The sequence below is a fragment of the Puma concolor genome, chromosome B4 (genome assembly GCF_028749965.1).
Source record: "Puma concolor isolate L17-30 chromosome B4, mPumCon1.1.hap2, whole genome shotgun sequence".
In the NCBI taxonomy this organism is placed as follows: domain Eukaryota; kingdom Metazoa; phylum Chordata; class Mammalia; order Carnivora; family Felidae; genus Puma; species Puma concolor.
Genome location: NC_141673.1, coordinates 99,339,108 through 99,353,100, shown reverse-complemented (window position 1 = coordinate 99,353,100; position 13,993 = coordinate 99,339,108). Strand labels below are relative to the sequence as shown.

The window sequence follows — 13,993 nt, the reverse complement described above, 5'->3', positions numbered from 1 at the left end:
ATTGGGAAGCAATCAAGATGTCCTTCAGTGGCTGAGTGGTAAAACAAACTACGGAACATTCAGACAAGGCAGTATTATTCACAGCTATGCAGCAATAAGCTATCAGTGCATGAAAATACTTGGAGGACACTTAAATGCGCATTACTAAGTGAAAGAAATCAATTTGAAAAAGTTTATGATCCCAACTATACGACTTTCTGGAAAAAGCAAAGCTATGGAGACAATAAAAAGGTCAGTGGTTATGGGAGTGGGGGGCTAGAAGGTGATAAATTAGCAGAGCAAAGAGGTGTGCCCTATTTTATGGTTGAGATGTGTTTGCCTTCAGTCTAGTTGTTTGCAATGGCTCTCTTGGCCTGTTATAGGCAGGGTTTGGTCTCCGTGATGTTAAAGGGCCAGTCTTAGGCCACCTTGGGCTTGAGTTGGGTCAGACCAGATAGACGCCTGGCCTCAGCCCACTGCTGGGGCTAGAGTCATACTTACGTGTGTGGTTATCTTACCCTCTCCCCAGGACAAGTCACTTTGGCGTGGTGCTGGCCATTGTTGGGGATGAGACCTGCATCCACTTTAGAGGGACTCTCTGAATGAGGATGGTTGGAGGGTGTAGTCTGCAGGAGAATGTGGGGGCAGGGTGCACCGTTAGCAAAGCTAGGTGGAGAGTCTTTGGGCTGATTCCCACAGGTGTCCATGTATCTAGGCTAGTGGGCCGAGGAGAGAGATGGCACCAGCCAGAGGGCACTTCTTAGAGAAGTGTCCCAAAGATATCTGCCCCTCCTGTACATGCTCTGAGGCCAGGAAATAAGTCTACCTTACTGCATACCCCATATGCTATGCTTTTCAAACTGCTGCTCTTATGTTATATCTGTGTAGATGGGGTTGTTTCTTATGCTTTTTTTTTTTTAAGGGTTGGAACTCAGTTTCCCTGTCACCCTCAAGCTCCCTCAGAACCAAACCTGCTAACTGTTAGAGTTTCCGGTGTTAAGCCCTGCTGATTATAAAAACGTGTGAAGTTAAGCCCCTGTGATTTTCAAAGGCAGACATGATGGGGATTCATCTTCTCAGTGCAAGTCCCCCTTGTCTGGGGTCCCCGGTGTGGGTTTCTTCCTCCCTTCTCCATGCCTATGGTGTACCTCCCTATTGCGATGAGCCTTGCAGCTTAGTTTGGTTCCCAGCCTGTCTCCAGGCCATCTTTCCAGTTTTGATGTGGCCTCCTCTCTATGATCAAGAGTGGAGAGGGGCGCCTGGGGGGCTCAGTCAGTTGTGCATCCAACTTCGGCTCAGGTCATGATCTTGCAGTCCGTGAGTTCGAGCCCCACGTCAGGCTCTGTGCTGACAGCTCAGACCCTGGAGCCTGCTTCCGATTCTGTGTCTCCCTCTCTCTCTGTCCTTCCCCTGCTCGCATTCTGTCTCTCTCTCTCTCTCTCAAAAATAAATAAACATAAAAAAATTAAAAAGAGTGGAGAGTCTGTTCAGCAAGTCTTGGGGTCATTTTCTAGGTGAGCTACACTGATGTGTGTGTTATTTAGGTGTACCAATGGGACCAGGTGAGCTCAGGATTCTCCTACTCCACCAGTCTTTCTGGAAGTCACAATATTTTCATTTTTTTTAATGTTTATTTTTTTCTGAGACAGAGACAGAGCATTAGAGGGGGAGGGGTAGAGAGTGAGAGGGAGACACAGAATCCGAAGCAGGCTCCAGGCCCTGAGCTGTCAGCACAGAGCCCGACGTGGGGCTCGAACTCATAAGCCGCAAGGTCATGGCCTGAGCCTGAAGTTGGACGCTTAGCTGACTGGAAGTCACAATATTTTAAACTCTGATGCTCATTAAACCCCGGTCTTTGTTCTTAGTGACCCCTGGAAGTTTCAGGTATGCCAAGCTCCATCAGAATTAGCATCTTCTTGGCCTCATTAGCTTTCTGAGGCAGGCAAGTTAGACATTGATGGTAACATGTCAAAGCGAGCCGGCAAAGTGGTCATGTGATTTGTGTGGTCCAACTCCTTTTAATGGAAAGCTGACGTGGGGCTTGATCCCACAAACCATGAGACCGTGACCTGAGCTGAAACCAAGAATCTGAGGCTTAACCAACCGAGTCACCCAGGTGTGCCTAAAAACGTGTAAGTAAAAAAAAAAAAAAAAAATGAAAGCTATATTGGACGAGACAAAAACTACACCACCTCTTTTATGCACAAAGGGTCAGGGCCCGCTACGTAATTTGCACGGTCACGTGCAAAATAAAAGCTTGGAGTGTCTTGTTTAGATATTAGTAATAAGTTGAAGACATTGAAGGTAGCATATTAAACTGAGTATAAAGCCCCTTTGAGCATGGAGATCGGCTCCTGGACAGACTGGATGTCCATGTACCTGGTCCTGCACAGAGTCATTTTTCTCCCCAGTTACAATTCATCATTAACTGCTCATGTTCAGTGTTTTTGCTTCTTGAAGAGGGTGCCTTCTTTACTGAGCTACTTAGCAATAGTCACTTTGTCTGGAAGGCTTCCCTCATTTTTCTCAGATTCTTTTCATGATGCACTAGGATGAAACACACCATTTCTCTTACCACCCCCCCCCAGCTTTTTCTAATATTTATTTTTGAGAGGGAGGTGGGAAGGGTAGAGAGAGAGGGAGACAGAGAATCCAAAGCAGGTTCCAGGCTCCGAGCTGTCGGCACAGAGCTCGACACAGGGCTTGAACTCACAAACCATGAGATCGTGACCTGAGCTGAAGTTGGACGCTCAACTGACTGAGCCACCCAGGCACCCCCCCCCCCCCCAATGACTCTTACCCTTGAAGAAACATTGATGTTCAGAATATTTTAACCCAGGCATGAGCCAATCAGAGTAATCTCTGGCCAGTGGTCCACTTCGGGGAAATGGCTTTATCTGAACCCAGCAGAAAAAAAGTTGTCGGTATTCTCCAGACCAAAGCTTCATCAGGAAGATTTTAGATACTAAAGTTCATAATGTTTCCTGAAGCAGGCATAAATTAATAGTTATTGGATACTAAGTATTAAGCTGAGGTTTATTGGACACCTTTACCTAAATCATAGATTTCGTTTTTCAGAGCAAGCCTATCACCATATAGATCTTACGGGTGAGAGAATTTAGTTAATGTGCTGTAATCATTTGTGAAATAATGAATTACCACACATTGTGGTTTAAAAACAATATGAATTATTATCTTATAGTTCTGGAGGTCAGAGTTTCAAAATGGATCTTAATAGGCAAAAGTCAGGGTGTTGGTAGAGCTCTGTTCTCTTTGGAATTCTGGGGGACAATCGATTTCCTTGCTTTTTGCAGCTTCTAGAAGCCACTTGCATTCATTGGCTTGTGGCCTCTTGCTTCATCTTCAAAGATGGCAGCACAGCTCCTTCAAGCCTTTCTCTGGGTAACGCTGCCACCTTCCTCGAACAAAGATCCACATGTGTTTAAATTGAGCCACCCACATATTCCAGAATAATTCTCCATCTTAACAGTCTTCATTTTTTAAAAATTTTTTAATTTTTCAAAAATTTAATTATTTATTTATTTATTTATTTATTTATTTATTTATTTTAACATTTATTTATTTTTGAGACAGAGAGAGACAGAGCATGAACGGGGGGAGGGCCAGAGAGAGAGGGAGACACAGAATCTGAAGCAGGCTCCAGGCTCTGAGCTGTCAGCACAGAGCCTGATGCGGGGCTCAAACTCACGGACCGTGAGATCGTGACCTGAGCGAAGTCGGACGCTCAACTGACTGAGCCACCCAGGCGCCCCCAAAAATTTAATTATTTAAATTCAAGTTAGTTAACATATAATGTTGTATTGGTTTCAAGGGTAGAGCCCAGCGGTTCATCACTTCCATATAAAACCCAGTGCTCACCCCAACAAGTGCCCTCCTTAATACCCATCACCCATTTAGGCCATTCCCCATGCACCTTCCCTCCAGCAAGTCTAGGTTTATTCTCTATAGTTAAGTCTCTTATGGTTTGCTTCCCTTTTTTTCCCCTTCCCCTATGTTCATCTAATTTGTTTCATAAGTTCCACATATGAGTGAAATCATATGATGTTTGTCTTTCTCTGACTGGCTCATTTTGCTTAGCATAATACCTTCTAGTTCTATCCACATTGTTGCAAATGGCAAGATTTCATTCTTTTTGACCACTGAGTAATATTTCATTGTATATATGGACCACATTTCTGGATTCTTAACCACATCTTCAAAGACCTTTTTTGTTTTTTAATTTAGTTTTATTTTTTTTAATGTTTATTTATTTTTGAAAGAGAGAGAGAGAGAGAGAGAGAGAGAGAGAGAGACAGAGTGCCAGCAGGGGAGGGGCAGAGAAAGAGGGAGACACAGAATCTGAAACAGGCTTCAGGCTCTGAGCTGTCAGCACAGAACCCGATGTGGGGCTCGAACCCACGAACTGTGAGATCATGACCTGAGCTGCAGTCAGATGCTTAACTGACTGAGGCACCCAGGCGCCTCAACTTTCTTTATTTTAAATAAAAAATTTATTTAGAGGGAGAGAGAGCGTGAATAGGGCAGAGGGGCAGAGGGAGAGAGAGAGAGAGAGAGAATCTCAAGCAGGCTCCATGCTCAACATGGAGACTCATGAGGGCCATGATCCCATAGCCTTGGATCATGAGCTGAACTGAAGTCAAAAGTTGGATGCTGAATTGACTGAGCCATCCAGGCACCCCTCTTAAAGACATTTTTAAATTTTTCTCCATGTAAGGTAACATATCCACAGGCTTGGGGATTAGGACGGGGAATCTTTGAGGGGCCAATATTCTGCCTACCATATACACGTAAAGTTAAACAACTACCGGCTATAAGACTTGTGTTTGAGTTGAGAGTATTTTGCTCCAAAGGCCATGTTCTTTCACACAATCTTTTATGTTTCCTCACATTGAATACATCTGTCATCCATTCTGTTGTCAAAACCAGAAAGGCCAAGAAAAGTGGGGCAGAGGTAAAGTAGGACTAAATACTTTTCATGAGGTTTTGCTGTTTCCTATAGTTTCTTATCAGTGAGCTGTTCCAACAAAACAAAATCTGTTACAATTATTTTTACATTAGTCATTTGAGAGAGTCCCTTCTATTGAGTAGTGACGGGAACCTTGAAGGGCTTTTTTGCCACAGCCAGACAGTCACTCATTTGTGCTTTTAAATATATGCCTCATTTTAAAAAATCTTGTTCGGGAAAAGAAAAAAAAATCCTTTTTTTCTAAGTGAAATTTGAAATAACTGTCTGGGTACTCTGTCTTTTCACCGTGTAAAAACATGCCAGTGTATCGTGTATAGGGTAACACCTGTTAGACACAGGATTTGATAAGAAGAGTGAACAGAATCCTAGGGCTTATAAGTCATGAAATTCACATAGTTTATTTATTTATTTTTTTTAATTTTTTTATTTTTTCAACGTTTTTATTTTTTATTTTTGGGACAGAGAGAGACAGAGCATGAACGGGGGAGGGGCAGAGAGAGAGGGAGACACAGAATCGGAAACAGGCTCCAGGCTCTGAGCCATCAGCCCAGAGCCCGACGCGGGGCTCGAACTCACGGACCGCGAGATCATGACCTGGCTGAAGTCGGACGCTTAACCGACTGCACCACCCAGGCGCCCTTATAAATTTTTTTTTTTTTTTTTTTTTCCTCAAGAGGAGCTGTTTCAGAAACAGAAACTGAGAGGGTTTTTTGTGGCTTTTTGACTAACAAGGTCAACGTTTGACCTTTACTGACTATGGAGGGTCTTAGTTTCAAACTAGTTCCTCAGATCATTTAATCATGGCATCTATCAGTAACTGAATGTAGACAAATGGCTTTGCCCTTAACTCGAGGAGCTCATTTTAAAATAAAAGTAATAATGTCAGCCCCGTTATTTAGCGGCACCAGTTAAATGAGAACATGTGTGTAAATCTTTTCTCCGTGTTCCTAGATCATGGTAAAGGGTAATAAACTGTAGGTTTTTGTTATCATGCCATGATAATAATAGTAAAACTGATGTTGTTAATTGTGCCACCTATGTAGGAACTCCAGTATAGTGTGAAACCTATCAAAGTTTACTTTCTGTCCCCTTTGATGACAAAATCGTGAAAAAATACAAAAAGGGCCGGCTTGACAATTCATATTTACTCTGCCAATGGTATTACAAGCTGAGAGACCCCAAGCTAACGCTGAGAACCAGAAGGGGCCGATTAAAAAAAAAAAAACAAACAAACAAACCAGAAACACCTCTTTGAGGGCATTGGAGCAAACGTCTTTTAAGGTATTGGAGAGTTTTCAGGGTTAACTGGAAGACCAGCAAAGATTCTGGATTTAAAAAAAATTTTTTTTAAGGGAGAATGAGCTTTTGAGAATAGGTTTTATGTGGAGATTAGGATTGCCCTCGCTTTTTTATGTGTGTCATATTTACTGCCCCTGAGAATCACCTCCTCCATCCTCACAGCAGTACTTCTGGTAATGCTCAAGCAGTAACAAATTTGACTGTTCCCATGACCGAGTTTTAAAGAAATTTTTGCAAAAAAAAAAAAAAAAAAAAAAAAAAAAAAAGAAAAAAAAAGAAAGAAAAGAAAAGAAATTTTTGCTAAGCACCCACCTTCTCTGAAGGCAAACTGCTTTCTGACTCGTGGTCCCCTTTCTTTTCATGAGGCGGGTTTGTAAATGAGGAAGTTCTAAACCGAAAGGAGAGGTGGTTCTCTTGGCTTGGAAGCGATCTGAAGCCACTTGTTAGCTGTCTGTGATGTAGGGGCAAAATGCATGATAGCAATTGTGTGGAGAAAGCCTGTGTGCCGGTGGAATTGCAGAGAAACCCAAGTAAGAAGCTGGTCTGTATGCAGTGACTGTGGGAATTGGGGCGGTAAGATAAGAGCAGTAATGCGGGTCTGGTTTCTGCACAGGGAAGACAGTCTTTTGGAGAGAGTTTTCAAGGCTGAGAGATGGAATGCTAGAGGTTATAAATTGCAGGTTTACGATTGGTGTAAAAATATGCAGCTACTTGGGTACACTTGTGCCAACAAGTGAGGAGGGAGAACTGTTAGGGAAAGATGTCAGAGAGTCGAGTCCGGTTCCATTGATGACAGAGGATAAACCTTGTAACAATGAATCTCACTGACATATACAGTCATATTTTATTAATAAATATCAGTTCACAAATAGTAAAAATTCAAACGTAAGAAAATGGAATTAAAAGTTAAATTATGAGGTTAAAACTTAGTAAATGTTAATAACAGTGAATTTCACCGAAAAGAACAATGCGCATTTTAAAGTGTCATACAGATGCAGGGTATTATCATTGGTAAATAAGGTAGAAAATAAGGGCGCCTCGGTGGCTCAGTCAGTTAAGCGTCTGACTCTTTATTTTGGCTCAGGGCATGATCTGAGGGTGGTGAGTTTGAGCCCCATGTAGGGCTCCATGCCCAGCAGGGAGCTTGTTTGGGATTCTTTCTCTCTCCCTCTACTCACTGTCTCTCTCTCATTCTCTCTCTCTCTCTCTCTCTCTCTCTAAAAATAAATAAGTAAACAAACAAATAAATAAAATGAGTGGAAATCTACAATGGAAGCTCATACATAGGAAAGATAGAAATAAAAAGCAAATGGGGCCCCTGGGTGGCGCTGTCGGTTGAGCGTCCGACTTCAGCCAGGTCACGATCTCGCGGTCCGGGAGTTCGAGCCCCGCGTCAGGCTCTGGGCTGATGGCTCAGAGCCTGGAGCCTGTTTCCGATTCTGTGTCTCCCTCTTTCTCTGCCCCTCCCCCATTCATGCTCTGTCTCTCTCTGTCCCAAAAATAAATAAATGTTGAAAAAAAAATAAAAAAAAAAAAAGAAATAAAAAGCAAAGAAAAGGCAAACGGTATGGAGTTTTTTAGCAAGTAAAAAAAGTAAACAGAAGGCAAAGGAAAAACAGTACAGCATTCAAATGGAATTATCTAAAATTGGAGGCACGGTAAGAAGAAAATAATGTATATACACACATATAATCTCATATATTATATGAGATACGTTATATATTATATATATTATACATTATATATATATTATATATATTATACATTTATACAAAGCTTGAAACTGTAAAAAACTACTTGTATTCAAGGCTTTATGTGATGAGTTAGTAAGTGGGGGAAAAAAAAACGTTTTGGACCAGTTGCAGAAAATCGAAGTGGTATAATTTAGGAGTGAAAAAAATTTCTTTTGTCTTTGATAAAAGTTGTCCTCGACTTAGAGAAAAGGCAGTTCATATGAGGACAAGACGATGTCTAATCCTTGTTGAGTGACTTCATTTATTTCTTTATTCCTTTGGGATTTTTCATATTTCCATAAGAGCTGCTTTAAAGTATATGTTAGATAATTCCAACATCTTGTCATTGCAGCATTGGCTTCCGTTGACTGTCTTTGGCCACGTTCGTTGAAATTTTCATGGCCATTCATATGCTGAGTAATTTTGGACTGTGTTCTGGACAGTTTGAATGAACATTTTGTTACGAGACTTTTGATTTTGTTTAAATTTTGGGGTGTATTGATATTTTTGGTTTTAGCCGGCAATTACTCTGGCTTGGTTCAGGCATTCTGTGGGCTCTAATTCCAATGTCGGCTCGGTGTTTGGATCCTTTGTTGTGTTATTCAGATCTTTCCTGGGTGTGCATCAACCATTGATCGTTCTGGGAAACATTAATGAGAAACTTTCTAGTGTGGATAGAATGTTACAGGAAAATATGCCTGCTTCACCAAGAAAGTCTTTAAAAGAAGTAGCTAAAAGTGTGTATGGTGGCCACGTGATGGACTCTGAAGAGGGTTCCAACAGGAAATTTGACAAGAGGGTTTAGGGGCGCCTGGGTGGCTCAGTCAGTTAAGTGTCTGACTTTGGCTCAGGTCATGTTTTCATGGTTCGCGAGTTCAGGCCCTCCATCGGGCTCTCTGCTGTCGGCACAGAGCCTGCTTCGGATCCTCTGTCCCCCTCTCTCTGTGCCCCTCCCCTGCTCACGGTGTCTCTCTCAAAAATAAACATTAAAAAAAAACAAAACATTTACAGCAGGTTTTAGATAACGTAGGGTCTTTTGAGATACAACACAAATATAGAAAAGTGTACAAAACACATATACAGCTTAATGAATTATTCTAAGGTGAGCATCCTTGTTAAATGCTGTCTTTGTTTGGGGTGCCTGGGTGGGTCAGTTGGTTGGGCAGCTGACTCTTGATTTTGGCTCAGATCATGATCTCACAATCCATGCTGGGTGTGGAGCCTGCTTGGGATTGTCTCTCTCCCTCTCCTTGTGCTGCATCTCTGCTCACACACTCTCTCTCTCCCTCCCTCTCTCTCTCTCTCTCAATAAAAAAAAAAAATACTATCTTTGTCAGATAAAGAAGCTTGCCATCCATCTCAGAAGCCCTCTAGGCAGTCTTTAGGAACAACACTAAATTGACTTTGATGAGAATCATTTTCTCACTTTAATTTTGACTTAAATAAAAAGACTTTTAAGTCCCTTTTAATGAAGAGATACCCCCGTGATTGCTTTTTAAAATGTGCTTTCCATGTTTTTTTAAGTTTCAAGATAATTTATCACGTAGAATTTACAACAGTCTGAAGTTTGTTGATCTCATTCCTGTCATTTAATTAACATGATTCTCCCTCTCTTACATTTCTATTAAATTGGTAGCTGGATCTGGAAATAGAATGAGATTTGTATTTAGTTTTGGGGGACAGGTGCAAAGCCACTGCATGGCTTGTGCACTAAGATCAGTTCTTCTGTGAGCAAGTAAACTCCAGAGACAAAATTGTACATTCATAAAATGACAGGCCAGTTGTCCCCCCTAGTGAAAAGGAATGAAGAGGAAGAAGTAACATTTTGTCGGTTAATGCTTCTAGTAGTCTGAGGTCTGTTCTGCAGTTAACGTAAAAAAAAAAAAAAAAAAAAAAAAAAAAAAAAAACACCTAAAACAAAAACGCGTTTTTCATTATGTTTTTTCCAGATTATCTTCCTTCAAGAAAGCATTCTACTAAAGTTAAACGAAATAGAGCCTTTTCCTTCATCATCACATGTTTCATACTTATATTGAATGGAATAATTATATACGTTGTAGGTAAGTAATTTGTAATCTTTGTTCATCTAGAGAAGTCCACTTTCCAAAAGAAGAGAGGACTTATTGATAATTTCCCTGTTCTTTACAGTTCCTAAGTTTTTTTTTTTTTTCATTTCACCAGTTGAGTTAAATTCCAATAACCTTGTAAGTGGGGTCTAAGATTTTAATTGTGTAATATAGGGGTCACATTATTACAAACTTAATAGAATGCTCAGAGTTTGCAGAAGGTAGAACCCAATTGCCAGTCATATTGTGCTTTAATTTATATTATTGCTAGGCCTTTTATCATGTAGTCTTACTATATATATGTATACATTTCTATATATATTATATATGTATAAATATTTACTTACAAATATATATTTATATATTTAATATATTTATATATAAATTTACTCTCAAATTACGTTTTCTTTTTAAACAATTTTCTTAGGTTAAGGATATATTAACCTATATAGGTTATTAACCTATATACATATATAGGTTATATATATGAGCTATATATATAGCTCATTTCTGAAATGAGCTATAGTTGGTATGTAACATTATGTAAGTTTCAGGCATACAATATAATTGAAATTACATTTTCAATTAAAATTACTTCAAAGATCTTGTGTGTAGGTCCTGATGGAGGACGCATCCAAAGAGAGCTGTAGAAACTGATGTGTTTGATTCATGAAATTGCATTTGTGCTTGAATATTTGCCAAGAATTCAGTAATTTTCTTTAATGTTGACTTTTTTGAGGGACAGAGACAGAGTGTGAGCAGGGGAGGGGCAGAGAGAGAGGGAGACACAGAATCTGAAGCAGGCTCCAGGCTCTGAGCTGTCAGCACGGAGCCTGACTTGGGGCTCGAATTTCTGAACTGTGAGATCATGACCTGAGCTGAAGTCAGATGCTTAAACTGACTGACCTCCCTAGGCACCCACAGCAATTTTTAAACAATGTATTAATAGGATCTAGGCTGAGATAATATTCAAAAAATAGAGGGCCACAAAACCACGGTGGCTTAAAAAATAGAGACTTCTTTGATCTCTCAATAATTCTGTTGTGAGTGAATAAGACCGTGGGGCTGCTATTTTCCATTATTCTCTTAAGATATCATTGGCTTCTGTAAGGTGCCACCATCAAGGCTGGGTTTCCTGAAAGAAAGGAATAGGGTACAATGAAGAGGGCTGCTCAGTCTTTTAAGGTCCAGGACAGAAAGTAGCATAAATCCCTTCCAACTCAAGTTTCATTTGTGGAAACTTAGTAAGAAAGCCCCACAGAAATGAAACTCTGTCTCTGTCTTTGACCTGACAATTTATTAGGATTTGTCTCAGGGTGAGGTTTGGGCGTATTTATCCTACTGGGCATTGGCTGAGTTTTTGAATGTTTAGATCATGGATTTCATCACATTTGGGAAGTTTACAGCCATTACTTTTTCCAGTAATCTCTCTGCCACTCTTTGTCTCCCTACTTCTTCTGAGACCCCTGTGATGCGTATGTGGGTTTGCTTCATGGCATCCAACAAGTGCCTTAAGCTCTGTTCATTTTCTTCATTCTTTTTTTCTGTCCGCTCCTCCTCCTTGATAATTTCAGTTGTCCTACTGGTAACTTCCCTGAATCTTTCTTCTGCTGCTCAAATCTGATATTAAGTCCTTCTACTGAAATTTTTCCTTTTTAGTAAGAGAAATGTCTGTCCTGCTCCCTCCATTTTGAGAGAGGGAACAGGGGACGGGGCTGCCTTCTACCTTAGGCCCAAACTGCCGCTGCACTAGTCAGAAGGTATTCCATGCATGAGAATTCCATTTTGAAGATGGCCTTTATTGATTGGGTGTTGGCTTGATTTGTGTAGACTTTTATAAACCTTTGTTTTCCACAGGTCTTACCAGTTTCAGTCAGCTATTTTCTTGGGCTTTTTTTGGTTTGTCTTTATTTTTTAAGTTGTTCTTGTGGAGGAACGAGAACTTGGGGTTTCCCAGTTCACCATCGTACTGCCCTCTACTCCTGGGGATGGGGAGATACTTTTGAGGGAAGTATGCAAGCACATGCTGCCTTCCACTGTTTTCTCCTTCTGACTGCAAAGAATATTTGAGAATTACTGTGATAGAAGAGCAGTCCGCCAAAGAAAGTTATTCATTCATTTTCTCAGTGAAAGGTCTACTGTTGAGTCATAGCCTTGTCAAACTTACATGCCCCAGGAGACAGTGATGGTTCACAGGAGGTCAGACTCCCTGATAAGCCCTGGCGTTAGCAGAACAATACAGAAAACTATGCCCTTGAGTAACATAAAACAAAATCCATGATGCAATTCACACGCAGGTAATAATTGGTTAAAGTACTACGTTCACGTCCGCCTCCATTTTTATGTCTTTTCTCATCCTCATCACACCTAATTACCTACTTCTTAGTCCTTCATAGGTCGATCAGAGTACAGAGTTTAAAAGCACAAATCTGAGTGCAGATTCTGGATTTAGATGGCTTGGGTTTGAATTCTAGCTCTCTCGTCTGTGCAGCTTTGTAAACTTGGACAGCTCTAATACCCTCTCGGTGCTTCAGTTTGCTTACTGTTGTTGAAATAATGAAGTAAATTTGTGTATGATTGAACTTGGACAATGTCAGGGACACAGCTGGTAGACGATGATCACTGCTACTTGTTAGAGAACTCAAATTCTTTTCAGTTAAAACAGTAGCGGACTCTGCGTGTTGGTAAAAAATTTAAAATTTCGTAGAATCATGTGAATCCACCATGTAGTGAAATGTGATGAAAATCAGAAATGGTTGAATAATTGTCCCAAAGTCATGTATTTCATCTATGGCATAGGCAGGACGCTGACCTAATTATTTTGGCTCCATTAGAATTGACTTCCTTTTAAAGCAGGTATACATTCGGACAAATTTATAAAGTGCTTCCATTTTTCAGGAATAACATATTAATATTGATTGCACCCCTGAGTTCTCATAGCATTTGCTACCTGATGGTTATAATTATTAATTTGTATGTGCATTTTTTACGTTTGCGGTGAGCAACTTGAGGGAAAAATACCATTTTTTCCCTATATCGTTAGTCCCTAGCTTAGTACAGAATAAGTGTTCCATAGATGATCAGTGATTGTATAAATTTCTAATATTTTTATCCTTTTGAATATAATTTTAAATATGTGGCTTCATTTCCAGTTTTCCAACTTCTCTAATCATACTATCCATACTATAATTTTGGATAGGGATTTTTCCTTCTAAAAGTTAGAAAAATGGTGTAGTCTAGTGATAAGGCACATCCACATTTTCACCACCAAACTATCTGAGTTCAAATCCCAAATCTGCACGTGTGAGCTGTGGAACTTTTAGAAAATTAAACATCTATTCCTAATTTCTTCATCTGTGAAATAGACATGATCAATCAATCCACCTCATAAGGCTGTTATGAGCCTTGATAAGCTAATATAAATGAAGTATATAAACCAGTAAATAAAGTATATAAAGATTTTTTTTTTTAAATCATTTTCTGCTCTGGTTTTCTTCTGCGTGTTCTGTATAGCCACTATGGCTGATAGGTGAGGGACTAATTTTCAATCCTATGTGGACTACCGCACTTTTATTTGTTTTTAAATTTCTCATATTATTTTGACAGAAAACTAATTTTGAGGCCTGTGATCCAAACCACTCAGCATGGTTGACGGGTAACATAACTTAATACTGCCCTACCTTGGACTGTGAATTTTGCTATTATTCAGTCATACCAGGCGTTTTAAAATCTGTGACTGCCCTCTGGTGTCAGTAAGAGATTATACAGACTCTGTTAGCTGAAAACAAGTCTGCTTTTATTAATTTATTTTTAATTTTTATTTTAATCCCAGTATAGTTAAGATACTGTGTTATATTAATTTCAGGTGCACAATAGAGTGATTCAACATTTCTGCAATTACTCAGTACTTGTCAAACTAAATATACTCT

General features: G+C 40.0%; 2 protein-coding genes across 5 annotated transcripts in view; one reads left to right on the top strand and one right to left on the bottom strand.

Moving 5' to 3' along the window:
• LOC112867878 (C-type lectin domain family 2 member A) overlaps positions 1–13,993 on the bottom strand; it is a 435,003-nt gene that overhangs the window by 125,022 nt on the left and 295,988 nt on the right. The window lies entirely within an intron of this gene.
• CLEC2D (C-type lectin domain family 2 member D) overlaps positions 1–13,993 on the top strand; it is a 35,721-nt gene that overhangs the window by 12,716 nt on the left and 9,012 nt on the right. The window contains exons 1-2 of one of the 4 annotated variants that reach the window (XM_086714114.1): positions 6,601–6,795; positions 9,948–10,058. In XM_086714114.1, coding sequence (XP_086570240.1) covers positions 6,735–6,795; positions 9,948–10,058 — 172 coding nt within the window. In that variant the 5' untranslated portion in view covers positions 6,601–6,734. Of the gene's footprint in view, positions 1–6,596; positions 6,839–9,947; positions 10,059–13,993 lie in introns of those variants that run through there. The other 3 variants (XM_086714113.1, XM_086714115.1, XM_025930808.2) reach the window with 3 other exon arrangements.